This window comes from Miscanthus floridulus, chromosome 2 (assembly GCF_019320115.1).
Source record: "Miscanthus floridulus cultivar M001 chromosome 2, ASM1932011v1, whole genome shotgun sequence".
In the NCBI taxonomy this organism is placed as follows: domain Eukaryota; kingdom Viridiplantae; phylum Streptophyta; class Magnoliopsida; order Poales; family Poaceae; genus Miscanthus; species Miscanthus floridulus.
Genome location: NC_089581.1, coordinates 180929393 through 180943492, shown reverse-complemented (window position 1 = coordinate 180943492; position 14100 = coordinate 180929393). Strand labels below are relative to the sequence as shown.

At 43.7% G+C, this 14100-nt stretch overlaps 1 protein-coding gene across 2 annotated transcripts; it reads left to right on the top strand.

Annotated features, from left to right (window-relative positions):
- The first annotated feature begins 8484 nt into the window (after positions 1–8484).
- LOC136535935 (telomere repeat-binding protein 5-like) lies at positions 8485–14100 on the top strand. 2 transcript variants are annotated; one of them, XM_066528379.1, is made up of 10 exons: positions 8485–8782; positions 9727–9907; positions 10005–10827; positions 10907–11119; positions 11204–11263; positions 11343–11422; positions 11535–11776; positions 11868–12191; positions 12276–12339; positions 13122–14100. In XM_066528379.1, the coding sequence occupies exons 2-10, from the start codon at positions 9737–9739 to the stop codon at positions 13296–13298; spliced, it is 2154 nt and encodes a 717-aa protein (XP_066384476.1). In that variant the 5' UTR covers positions 8485–8782; positions 9727–9736; the 3' UTR covers positions 13299–14100. The 2 variants fall into 2 exon arrangements, with proteins under 2 accessions (XP_066384476.1, XP_066384477.1); XM_066528380.1 differs by having other exon boundaries at positions 8486–8782; positions 10940–11119.

Below are 14100 nucleotides of genomic sequence, written 5' to 3'. Positions count from 1 at the left end.
AGGGATAGACACTACTAATAGTACTTTCTTGAGTGGGGATAAGAAATGGAGGTGACAATGATACCGCTAGGCGGCTAGGGGGAGGGGGTAAGTATGGGCGGGGGCAATGACGACATCCTAAGGATCATTTAGGAGGCTACTGTTTGGCACTAAGCAAGACCCTACACCGCATGTGGTAAGGAGGCAATGGCAAAAGGCTATGGATAGTGAGAGGAAGAAGAATACGACATGGCAATTGGATCATCGAATGGTGCTCAATCTTGCAGCCAGGAGATCACAGACGCACCAAGAAAGATCATTGTTTGATAATTTATGAGATATGGTCAAATAATAACTTGTTTGACACTAGTCACTTATTTGATAACCGGTTTGGACTTTTGATTTTGGAACATTGGGATACATACTTACAATCACTGTAACAATTCAAGGTTGAACAAAAGTTTATTATGCCTATATCTCTCCTAACCTTCAAGATATGTTATTTTAGTGGACATATAATATTTAGAGAAAAAATTACCCCATATCGTTGTATCCATCAAATATTGAAACAAGCAGCTAGAGTGTAGTTTAGTAAATTTCTCAAAGTACTTACGAGTATTATTTTTGTTAATGTTTAGAATTATACACAAGAAAAGTTAACAAAATACGACTACAAGACCTTAGCTTCTGCTCAGAGTTATCTGCAAGAGGCCTACTATATGATTTAAAAAGTACCATAGTGATTGAAGGTGTGTGGCAGAACCGTCTAATCTAATGCCTCCTAAGAGTACCTATCTTCCATTAGACACTAAGTTCCCAAGAGAAGACACTAAACTACATAGTTTCATCGAGCACACCCCAAGGCAGAGCTCGAAAATCCACATTTTTCCATTAGGATCATAAATGAGAGAATAAAGTTTACAATATTCTTAAGTCATTTCTTACATCACTTTATTACAGTACCAGAATATTATCTCAATTTATTATAACAATGGAATATAACAATGTTATCAGAGTTACAGAAGAAGCAGGATTAATTTAATGACATGGTGGAGCATTAATATAATGGACATTTTATACAAGAGATGCTAGCAGATTTTATATCTTTTTTTATAAAAACCTTTAGAGAGGGTTATAAATAAACACTACGGTCGTAGCGGGAAAGGAATCATATCTGAGCTCACTAGGAGGTTTTCACACACAAGAGTCAGCTCTAAGCATCCTTCGATCACCTGCAACAGGAGAATAAAACCCTGAGTACTCGATTGTACTCAACAAAACTTACCCGATAGGAAAATAAAAGACTCCCAGGATATGCAAGGCTATCTGGCTTGTGGGTTATTGCATCTACGGAAGCATTACTAAATGTATGTCCTTATATTCAATTTCATTACCAGTCATCATTAGTTCATTAACTAACCATTTTATATAAGCACATGTGCTACTTTTAAGCAGGTGGCAAGCAATCAGAACCATTTTACCATCTTTCATATTCTAGTTCTTACTACGGTGCTAGACTATAGCCAAGTTGGTACTGTCTCATAAAAACAACGATTCATGAACTAATGTATCCTAGCTAGGTACCCCAAAACATATGCCCCGTTTGTACCCCAGGCACAAATAAGACCAACCCATTTCACTCCTGTCACGGGCTTCAGGTTCTCGTCCAAACTTAGACTCTAAGCCCCCACACTTGAGACCCCGTCTCAGTATGGTGCTTAGACCTCCACCTTTCCCCGTCTTCAATCAGTCGGTCCGGAAAGAGTCAGAACCCACGACAAGAGCGTAACGAGCCTTCCCGCTCCCATAAGGAAGTATATGCTCAGGATAATAAGTCTGTGACCTGACTACCATCCACAGCAACGGACGGTCCTCAATCGATACAGGCAGAACAAGTGCAATCCGAGCATCGCTCGAATGCCTAACCAAGTCCAGATCCAAAGTACCATTCCGTCCGGTCTCCAATTATTATTCATATATATTCTATGTGACAGTAACAATAATATCTTTCCTATCTCTCGCGAGTGACAGGTAATCATTCGACTTCTACCGAATCCTATAGCATAGCAATCTACACGATCCTGACATACTAGTAGGACTCATAGGAAGTGGTTTTCATTCAACTTCTTAAAATTTAATGCACAAGCACAAGATAAAGTGCAGAATAATAGGGGTTATCTACCGGGGCTTACCTAATAAGATATAACCAAAAGTTAGCATTCCATCATAGTGACACGATCATCAAGGCATCATCTTTTCCGCTACTTCAGTTGACTTCATGATCCATCGTTGTTCCTATTATGATATACATGGATGCAACGCAGAAAACGTAATTAACCAACAACAGCTGCAACTCTTAAAATACGATTACGCTCCACAAGCTAACGAGTTAGCTTTAATGACTAACGTACTAGTCTATGTATCCATGTTGTCGAATAAGGCGTTGTTTTCCAATAAGTATTTTAGTTCTACAATTCCAAGGTGTTTCGGTATTTTATTGATTAAATATATATTTTCGAACTAGGACTCATTTAGCTACCTTAGTAAACTAATTATTATGGAGCTACAAAAATTACCATGAGCAACTAATAATGTTATGAATTTACTGTGAAAATTTTAGAGCCAACACTATCACCAATTTATCACAAAAATTCCTTCAGGTTTATATCTTAATAATATTAAGCATCTTAAATTAATTAGATAACTCCTAAAAAATATTATAAAACTATGTGAACAAAGTATACTAGTAGATAAATCATGATTTTAGGAACCTAAAAAAATTGGTTTCATAATTTTTGGTTAACTACACAATTTTATACTGAATTTACAAGTTTACCTTAGAAACTAAATTAAAATTGCATTAGACAAAGAAAAGGGCCAACAACAACCCATTCTGGCCCAGCACGGGTCGCTTGTGCACCATGACGGCCCAGCACGGCCCAAGGCCAGGGGCGTCCATGCGTGTTGGCCATTTTTACAGAAAGGCCCCTGAGCTTTCAGAGATTAATACGACTGCAATGCGTACTATTCCTACCATCAGTAACTTTGCAACCAAACCCTTAGATGTTTTCACCTTTACCACGGGGAGGTCCCTAGGATCCCCACGTGCGATGGCACGGTGGTCGACGGCACAAGACGATTATGTCGGGCAAACTAGGCTCTCTATGACGAAATTAAGGGACCAACCACCATCTACATCTAAACGCGTAAGGATGGGTGACGGTTAGAGACTCGGAGGTGTAATGTCATGGGCTACAGCGGCAAACGGCTATCCACAGCGGCAGCACGGCTGTTCCAGCGAGCCTACATACTCTCGATAGAGTAGAAGTGGCGGATAAGCATCAGTGGCTCACCGTGGTGTACGCCCTACTGACGGTTGAAGCAGGGGAGCGCTACGACAGTCTGGCCACGTGCGACCAAGCGACGCGGCGATGCTCTGCGATGGACACTGGCACATCACCCCACCGACGATGAGCACCCTAGCCAAAATAACGTGAGCAATGGATGGAAGGAGCTATGGCGAACTCAGGGTTACGAGCAATTGAACTGTTACCACTCCTACAGGCCTTACCCCCAACCCTCTGGTCACGGCGGTGCACATGACCGGCGGCAAGCAAAATTCAAAATTGGTCGTGACCAGACCACTGCTGGACCCGACAAGAGTGGGGGCATCTAACTAACTTCCTCTACTTCTCACTGACGCGAGGAATTGAGCTGGGAAGCTTTGAGTTGGTTATTATGAAGGGAAGAGGGCGACGCATCGCCCCTGCTACCTCACACAACATGGCCCCATCAGAGGTAACCCGGCCCCAACCCAATAGTGTACGACAACGCGAGGACATGGCTGCACGAGCGAGGGCAATAGACGCGTTGGGTAGTGCTAGACTAAGCCAAGAGGTGTGCCAGCACGTGGGACACTTGAATGCGGTAGCTGGGCCCGAGCGGCTCACCGGCGTCGGCTAGCGGAACAGGGCGAATCAAGGTGGCGTCATCGTCACCCTGAAGCTAGGGTTGGCTGACCTAGACGCGGTGGGCGGCGACACAGGCTCGCGGTAGGTGAGACGTAGGGTAGGGCGACTGCCACGTCGACACGGCGACAATGGCCATGACCTTGGCTCGACCCTGCGCGTGGCTTAGCGGACAGGTGGCGCACGCATGCAGCGACAGCGGGGCACACAACAACCGTATTGCGAAGACGCCTCGTCACACGACCACGCAACGGCTGCACCAGTGTAGCGCAGTGGCTACCCTTCGGCACGGCGCAGTGATGCATGTAGTAGCGCGACAGCAGTGCGACGACCAGCAGTTGCAGGGCGATGGCAGCGGCCCGCTGGGCCAGCCTCGACCAACCCATGGCTAGACCAGCCGACTGGGGTCGGCACCACGGCACACGGCACGCGGCCAGCCGCGTGACGCCGAGCGGCCCCACGAGGTGACCATGCGCCCGAGCCAAGCATACGACGTGCATGAATTTTAAAGCAAAGCAAAGGATGCCGATCATCTCAACCGAAGTTCAACCAATCCTACTAACCTAAAGTCGACACTATCAGCTAGCTAGTGGAGCAATCACCATGACCCGAGAGCATCTAGAGAGGGAGATAAAAGGATGCTAACATGGGTTCGTCACTGGAGTGCCAGTTCACGAACAGAGCGCCAACAACATAGTTAACAACGCGTTCCAACGAAGTTTGAGCAATTTTTACAAGAGCAACATGACATCCAACACAACTTCAACCTAAGCCATGCTCAAGCACTCGCTTTGATGCAATCAACAATAACCAAAATATGTGGCTAGTGTTTAAGCATTTTTGTTAGAAATTAAATGTCGAAATAGCATTGCCTTACTACTTTTCCGTACTTAGAAAAGTTAAGGATTCAATTCAAACTAACAACCATTAACACTTTTGTTACAATTTTTTAAAAGGCCTAAACCCTATTAACTGTTACCAACAAGTATTTCATGCAATAGTCCACACCTTATACTAACCCATAGGAGCAAAATATTTAAGCACCATTTAACTATTTTGCTCAATATAATTCGTCAAAAATGGTATTTTATACAATAGTTCAAGTGTTTGCCGACTTAACGAAAATAGCTTATCTCAACATCAAATTTGATTTTTGAGTTCCCAAAACACTAGTTAACAACATCTATTTTCCAAAAGTTAAAGTTGCCTTTCCATCAACTAAACTTTTACTTCAATTTTTATTTTAGTACTAAATACAAGTTATGTTTGATCCTTGTTCATAGAAATTGTTTTCCACCTCACACGCGTTATAAATTTTTAAAACTTGAAAACTTGTTAAGTTAATCCTTCTTGGTCCTAAATTTCGGTGTTAAGCAAGCTCGTAACACCAGGGGTGTTACAAGGTGTTTCAAGTATAATTCTGACAAATCTAAGGTGGATGCAAATCACCGTCAAAACATTACTTACTAGAAATTACCGATAGAACTCCCAATATACTATTGGTAACCCAGTATATGGTACCGTTAACAACTTGAGTATATAACTCTTAGAAAAGTTTATTATCTTTGTAGAGTATGATGTTGTACAACTAACTTTATTTATTAAGCTGCTTTCATGACATATCTATCAAAATCATTTTACGTAAAGGATCATTCATGCATATTTGGTGGACAAAGTTCTAAATGATTTTTTCCTTTTTGAGTGACATATATGTATGCACATTGCACACACTCACGTAAATAGACCTCCTTTTAAATCTGCAAAAATTGAAAAGAATGCAAACCATGAAAAGACAAGTTCATATGTATGTAAAATACATACGAGGACCGATCTCTAGTATAAGAGGCATTTTAGCTCACCATAGGGGAAACAATTTCTCCATCTGATATACTAAAAGAAAACACCACGCATTGATGCAGGGATTTCTTAGAAAGAAAATTATTGCATCATCGTATCTATGAGATATACTATTTAAACTTGACAAGCTGATGAAAGAATAAAATAAAAACCCCTATAAAATATTACATTGGATTATAGGAGAGTGTAACGGGCAAACAAATATTATAACGTGGATGCCTTGTGTGCTGACATACTGAAAATAGTATTTGCATTTAGCAAAAGATGGTGTAGCACTTATTAGGGGATGATGTGGCGCTTAGTGAGATATAACATATAGATAGCTTACATATAGAGATTGAAAAGTTAGTGGGATTTGTCTTTATTATAAGAGATGTAGGCTGATATACTGAAAATAGTAATTGTATTTAGGCCTTGTTTAGTTCCGGGGTGTCACATCAGGTGTTATATGGGGGTGTCGCATGGGGTGTTCAGATACTAATAAAAAATAAATTACAGAATTCATCAGTAAACCGCGAGACGAATTTATTAAGCCTAATTAATCCACCATTAGCACATGTGTTACTGTAGCACTTTATTGTCAAATCATGTACTAATTAGGCTTAAAAGATTCGTCTAGCAAATTAGTCGCAATATGTGCAATTAGTTATTTTTTTAATCTATATTTAATATTCTATGCATGTGTCCAAACACTCGATGTGGCAAGGTGTAGGCTTAGTGGAAGATGGTGTAGCACTTATTAGGGGATGATGTGATGTTTAGTGAGATATAATATATAGATGGCTTGCATGCAAAGATTGAAAAGTTAGTGGAGTTTATCTTTATAAGATATAGATATAGATACAGATACAGATACAGATATAAGAGATTGCAACTGCATGCTAGTTGTAAAATATTGTTCGCCTATTGTCTGAGAGGAAGAAGCATTTTTAAAAGTTCAGACCTATGCCATGAGAAAGATGGTACTCCATCGTTCTAAACTATAAGTCGTTTTGGCTTTTCGAGATACATCGATTTTACTATGTATATACACACCGTGTATATCTAGATGTATAACAAAAGCATTGTTCCTAGAAAAGCCAAAATGACATATAATTTAGAACGGAGAGAGTATGTTTGTGTGGTCATAGAATTACGAGAAAGAAACCAAGCAAGACTTGGGGTCCTATAAATTGTATGTCATGCAATTCGTTCAGTCGGTGTGCTCCATTGTCAGATGATGCTAATAGAGGAAACTAATCAGTGGTATCCTTCTGCAAAGATAGTAGTGCAAAGTTTGTAGTAGCGGTTCAGTCCATTCTAATAAAATGGGAGGAGCTCCATGATTATTCCCTAACAAACTAATGGATATGGGCACCTAACAAAGATTGAACTGCAGACCTTAAAAATGACAAGTGACCACATGTGTGTATCATGATCCACGGGCATGATACCTATCACTGAAATATAACGTCGTTAAATTCTAAGATAAATCCACAAGAATGTCGAACTTTAGACCTATAAACTTGAGTAGACAAGTTGCATCACAAGAAACCTAATCTCATATTAGTTAATCTGAAAATATTGCTAAAATAATAAAGTTTTTCACCACAATTTAATTTAGATGATATTTATAATGTTGACATGTTATTAATGAACAAAATAAGAATATATCCCCATGTTAGCAACTTTACCTATCACATTGGGATTTTGTAGATTCCATCAGCATACAATTTGTTAATTTTGAAGAAAAAAAAGAAACAAGGTTTAGTATAGCAAACCCGCAATGTATTTGTCCGTTTGAAATATCCATCATAATTTTTTGTGGTAAAATTTTGTAGCTTCGTAAATTTGGAACCCAAAGAATGAGCTTTTCTTAAACCCTATATAGGAATTCTATCTATGCTGCGCTTGTTTTTTCTTGGACACCTTTGGTCCGAGCACAGTGGCCGAGTGGAAGATGCGAGCAGAACCTACTATATACTGTATTTCTCTATGGTGGATTTATATATTTTAGAAGCACAAAGGCCACGAATTTCTTATCTAAAATTTATCTGGTCCTACGTTGAAGAAGCCCCGGAATCTTAGCACCTTTTTGGGCATCACCCATGGACATTCTCCCCCACCGACACCACACAGCCTCTCATCCCATTAGCCCGGAAACAGGAAAACCCCTCCATGAAAAAATTATAATTAATAAAAATAAAAATATAAAAAACGGAGAGCCCCGAATTAAATCCGTGAGAGACACTGTGAAGTGGGTCCACATGCAGTTAATAATTATTAACCCCTCATGTTTCTTTCCTAAAAACGCCCCCGCTATTCTCCTCCCTAAACCCCCACCGGTTAACAGGGATCACTCCTCGCGTTCGTGGTCACGAGGGAGTCGAGGGCCACCGTGGGATCCGACGGCGTGGCAGGCGTGTCCGCTCCCCCCATCGACGGCCAGGATGTGCGGCACGTGTCCCGGGCGCGAGGGCGCCTCTTCCGCTGTAATAAGCTGGGACAGGCGCCCGCTGCCGTCGGATCACGTGGCGGGGCCACGTGGACGCCGTGGGAGGGCGGAACCGGTCGTTGGGGCGGGGCCGCGTGGGGTTTAACCGGGAGCAGCCGGTGGCGCTCCTCCCCGGGATGGCGTGGGCGTAAGCGTAGCGAGGTGCAAGCCGGGGTTGGGGGGTTTAAGAAGGGGGTTGGTTTTGAGGGGTTTTGGCCAACCCAAACCACCGGCACCACGCCCCTCCACCACCAGAAGAAAAAACCAAGGCGGAGGGCGGAGAGGAGAGCAAGGAGGGAGAAGTGGGGAAAGGGAAATAAAAATAAAAATATAAGAGGAGAGGCGAAGCAAGGCGAGGAGGAAGAGGAGCACCCCACCCAGAGGCAGGGGAGGGGGAATAATTCCGCAGGAGTCGAGGGATCTCGGCGGGTCCGGCCGCGGAGCAGCACCGGCGAGGCGGCGATCCGAGGGCGATCGGAGGCGGGCGAGCGTCGACGCCGGCGAGGTGAGCACGGCGTGCTAATTCCGGGGAATTCTGCCGAATTATGCGGTTTTGGGGCTGGGTTTCGTGTCTTGGTGCCCCGCTGTGAGGCGCTGCTGTGTTGGGGGTTTTGCCTCCGCCCTGTTTCGGTCCACTCCTGTCCGAATTCTGCTTGCTTTGGTCCGATCCGCCGCGCTGTGCTCCGACAAGGAGGTGAATTCGCGTCTTTCTGAGATCCCGGTACATTTCGGAGCCGCGGTTTGAATTCGTCCGGGGTTTTGCTTAATTTCGCGTCGAATTGCTGCGAATCGGGTGCCGAGATCAGATCTGGCCTCACCCGATTCACGATTTCCTCGACGTTCTTGCGCGCCTGTGAGGTTTGCGGTTCGCTCTTTCTTTTTTAATCGACGTGCCCGCTTTCCTTTTGGCAGTTGCTTAATCCTCACGGCTTCCGATGCACGAGGTTTTAAAAAAGGTTCTCTTCCCCTCTCTCTCTGCCTTTTGATCGCTTGGCGTACTGGTTTACCTGGCGAATTTATTTGCTTGTGCATTAAATTCAGCGGCGAAACCATTTGGTATAAGAAAAAAAAAACATTTCCTCTGAGGTCTTAACTCGGATCACGAGTTCTAGTATGAATTCTCTCCATTTCTTCTGCTGTTTCTGTGTTTGCCTAATTAATTTGAGTTTTGATTCGCTCTTGGAGCGCAGCTTGTTGAAAATTGTTTTCATTTTGGCCGTTTCACGTCTGGATCTCTCGGCTATCGGCTTGGGGTATTGGGATTCGAACTTTTGGTAATTAATTACTGCAAACGCAGTAGTATGATCGTTCCCTGTTTAATTAATGGAATGGAGGGTTTAAACAGATTTATCCCAAGTTACTACAGAGATCCCGATGAATGATTTCCTTTTTTTTATTCTACCTACTAGTACCAGTTTTCCTTTGCTGATTGCTAATGGGTTCTTGCAGATTTGTGTTGATGACAAGCCATGAACAGCGCAACTACCAGTTGTTAACTAACCCTCTTGTAAACTTCAAGCAACCGAAGCGAAGAGCAGAAATGGTGTTCCAAAAGAGGTCGTCGTCAGAGATGGAGTCGTGCGGTGGAGGCCAAGTCGCGGAGATGCCGCGCGTTCCCAAGTCCGCGAGGGTACGCGGCTTTCAGCGCATAGATTCGGCCCTCGCTTCGCTGCCCTTGGCTGGCAAGTCTGACAAGGATGGCGTTTCTTGTTCGGTGAAATGTGCAGGGCAAGAGATCGGTCAGGAAGAAGGAAGCCCAGAACCCGGCCCAGATGTCCGCATTCGACCTTCTCGCGACGGTGGCAGGGAAGCTGCTTGATGAGGGGGTGGGCTCGCTGGGGAATATGAGCGCCGGTGCCCCTGCTTTGGCTGCGTGCGCGAAGGATGTCCGTGTGAAGCAGGAGCAGTGTGATGAGGAAATGAAGCAGTTCAAGCATGAGGTGACGGATCAGGATAGCTGCAATGAGAGTGCAATTCTCCCCCACATTGCGTTCCAGCGGGCGGTGAATAATGCTCGGATTGAGGATCCTAAGGCGAAGTCTGAGGCCCAGGACAAGGAATCCTCCATGATCAGCTGTACCAAGGCTGAATTGGGGTGTAATTTTGGTGTGATCGCAGATAGGTGGTCGCCTGAATCCGTGGAATCAGGAGCCTTCACAGGAGATGCAGTGGCGAGCCTGATGCCGACGGCCCCAGCAGGATTTCATAAGAATGCACCCGAAATGTATAATTTGCTTGATTCAATGGATGTGGATGCCAAGCCTCCTCCTTTGGTCAGCTCTGACAGCACCGGCGAGATGCCATTGTATGGCGATAAAATTCACCGCTCAACCTCCTTACCAAGGGGCCCAAAGGGAGTGGGGGGTTTTGCTGTAGATAGAGATGATGATGACGATAAGTCCTCTGGGTGCACTCATCCGAGCACCACCACTAACAGGGATTTCAGGTCCAATTGTACAGCTGAGTATAGTAGGGTAAGGAAGCTGCTCACTAGTAAGTACAAGAAAGTTGCTCCAGCGAGGATTCACAAATCTGATCTTTCCTATAGTGGTAAGCACTGGAAAATCTTGATTTTCCTTTTCTTTATATTTCAGTAACACGACATTGACGGAATTTGTATTCAAACCAGCTCCATGTAACTTGAATTCATTGATCCCATCAGATGTCGAGCGGAAGCCTTCTTTCCGGAACAAGAAAATGCATTATACACGACAGAGGACACAAAGGAGTACATTCAAGCGGAGGAAGCTCTTTGATCGCCATTCAGTTCTAGCATCTGAATTTGGTGCAGCAAATGCAAAGGGAAACACAAAGGTTACCGGAAGAGACTCTCATGCTGAAGGTTTGTTTTACATCCACCCAGGAATTTGCTATTCATGTTATTTCCTGTTTTGTTACTTATCTGTGGGTAATGATTCTTCTGCAGCAAACAAGGGGACTAATTCAATGCCATTCCAAAAATCTTGTGTGTCAAATGATTGCCATGGTAAGATTTTACTCCCCAGCAAGTTCATTTAATCTCCACTGCCTATATTTAGTCCTGAGATTGCCTTTATTTCTTGCAGTGAAACTTAGAATTAAGTCTTTTAAGGTGCCTGAACTTCTTGTTGAAATCCCAGAAAGTGCAACTGTTGGCTCACTAAAGGTATGTACAGGACATCTGTTTATTTATTTTTTTATGTGCAAAGTGATTACATTTTTTTAAGTTTTTCTGCTCAATGGGTTTTCCTGTCGTTTAATCGGTATTTCCAATGCAGAAAACTGTTCTCGAGGCAGTCACTGCGATTCTTGGAGGTGGTCTACGTATTGGTGTTCTTCACCATGGAAAGAAAGTCAGAGATGATAGCAAAACGTTAATTCAGACTGGGATTGGCCAGGATGATACGCTGGACAACCTATGCTTTTCACTTGAACCCAACTGTACACAAAACCCTCAAGTCCAAGCTCCTGAAGATATCAGTTTCCTCGAAACCATTGATACTACCGAACCCCTCGCAAGGTAACAAACCATGCTTCATAATAATTCACTTCATGTTATAATTTGAGGTGCCTTCACCCTGACCCAGATTGGTGAACTTTGTCTGATACAGGATTGCACCTGCTGACTCGTGTTCTAAGCATGGTGAAGTTGATGTATCACAGGAGCTTGCATTAACCGCATTAGCAATGAACTACCAGTGCAGTGATCATGATTCTGTGCACTCCCCTGGGGGTGTCTCATCACCCGATAAAGTGTCCACAAACTCGCGAGCTTTAGTTCCAGTTCCAGCTGCAGATCCCAATGCAGGAGCTGTAGTTCCAGCGAATAAGTCTAAGAGGTCACCAGAGCAGGGACAACGCAGAATCAGGCGCCCGTTCTCTGTTGCTGAAGTAGAAGCACTTGTGCTCGCAGTCGAAAAGCTTGGAACGGGAAGGTATAGTTTCTTATTCCCCTCATTCGACCTGACAGAATTTCTTGGCTCCTGTATTCTTACTGTATAGTTATGGATATCATGTAGGTGGCGAGATGTTAAACTTCGCGCTTTTGACAATGCAAAGCACCGTACTTACGTTGATCTTAAGGTAATAACTGTCAAATGCTTGACTAAAGCAAAATATCTTTGCACTGCATATTCTCGTCAAATCTGATAATTAGTTTCCTCACTGTCCTTTCCTGATTTATTGATTGGTCCTCTTGATTTCCTTTTTTTGCCGAACCTTTAAATTGCTGTGGAAGGAGTCTTTTACACGGGATCGTATACTTATGCTTTATGCAAAATCCCTGGTGGGGTTAGGTTACTTGGCCGATTTAACCAATAGTTTGGTGCTTGTGGGTTTTGGGCTCCTCAGTCCTGACCCAACAGGAGCGTGCTGTTTTTGTGTTCTTTAATTTAGAAGGTTTCCGCCAGACACTTGTTCTTGAAAAACTTTTGTCCTTGTGATTCAGTTGGTGCTGTCCCCACGCTTCAGCTATGTAGTTTGGCTGGGTCATGTGGGTTTTAGTACCAGAATGGTTCACCTAGAAACAAAGGAGACCCATTCTTGCACGTCAACTAACCCCATCCGGACGCGCCGTTCGCGTGCCTTTAAACTCGGCTTGATCCGCTTCTTTTTTTATCTGAAACAATGTTTTTCTCTCATAAATTCCTTCAGATTCCAAAATTCCTCTAAGCGAACTGTGCCTTTAGAAAAAAAGTCCGGTTGAGGGATCAGATAACCTTTCCTTTATTAGACTGGAAGCTTCTTGGCTGCTTTGCACTTCTGCACCTGTTGGAAACTGCCTGCATTCTCTGGTCAAATTTTGACGATGACTTTGATTTTGAACAGACAATGAACTAACCGTGTCGAAATTGTGGCGCGAACAGGACAAATGGAAGACGCTGGTGCACACAGCGAGCATCTCGCCGCAGCAGCGCCGTGGCGAGCCGGTGCCCCAGGAGCTGCTCGACCGGGTCCTGGCGGCCCAGGCCTACTGGTCCCAGCAGCAAGCCAAGCTCCAGCCTAAGACGCCCCCGCTGGCTGAGGCTCGCTTGCTCACCTAATAATTCGATGATCCCGGCTGATGGCCTCCCCCGAGGCCGTTGCAGCCTTTGTATAAAGTCAGTAAGTCAGTCAGTCCCTTCACAGGAGGTTTAAGGAAGATATTAGAAAAAAAAAATAATACATATATAAGGTACAAGAAGCATTGACCGATTTGTTGTAATATCTACTCACCACCGGTTATTCTTTAAGCCAGGATTCTCTCTCCTTGTGAATTTAACCAAAGGAAAGGGTATTTCTTTGGCAAATTGTACATGTTGATGATGGAAGAAGAAGATGATCCATGAACCAAGATCTGCGGTGTCTACTACTAACGGCTCACAATTTTTGCAATTGTGATTAAGAAATTGAAGGTCCTGCTTAACCAAGCTTGGCTCCGGCTCCAGCTTTTGGATTCTCTTGTGAAGAAGTTGTTGCCTCCTTACAGAAGCTGAGAACCCAACAGTGTATTTGGCTTGATAGTCTCTGACCCACTCATACAGAGGGCCACAGAAGCCGTAAAAGGAGGGTAGCTTCTTTTGTTGAGTTTAGGCTTTTGGAGCAAAGCTCCAGCATCGAAGTCTAGGCTGAGACGGAGCGAGGCCAAAGTGGGCACCGAAAGGAAGCTTCAGATTCTTTTCTTCAATTGAATTCATTCTTTTGTTAGTGGAGAGTGACGGAAGGATAGGAGATTAGGAGGGGTGGATCTTTGGTTCACTTTTCTCTTCTTCTATTACATTAGCTGTACTATGTTATTTCACCAATCTTGTAGTTACCCTCAAATTTGTAATTGATGAAATTAACAAAATGGAAGGAAATACTTTT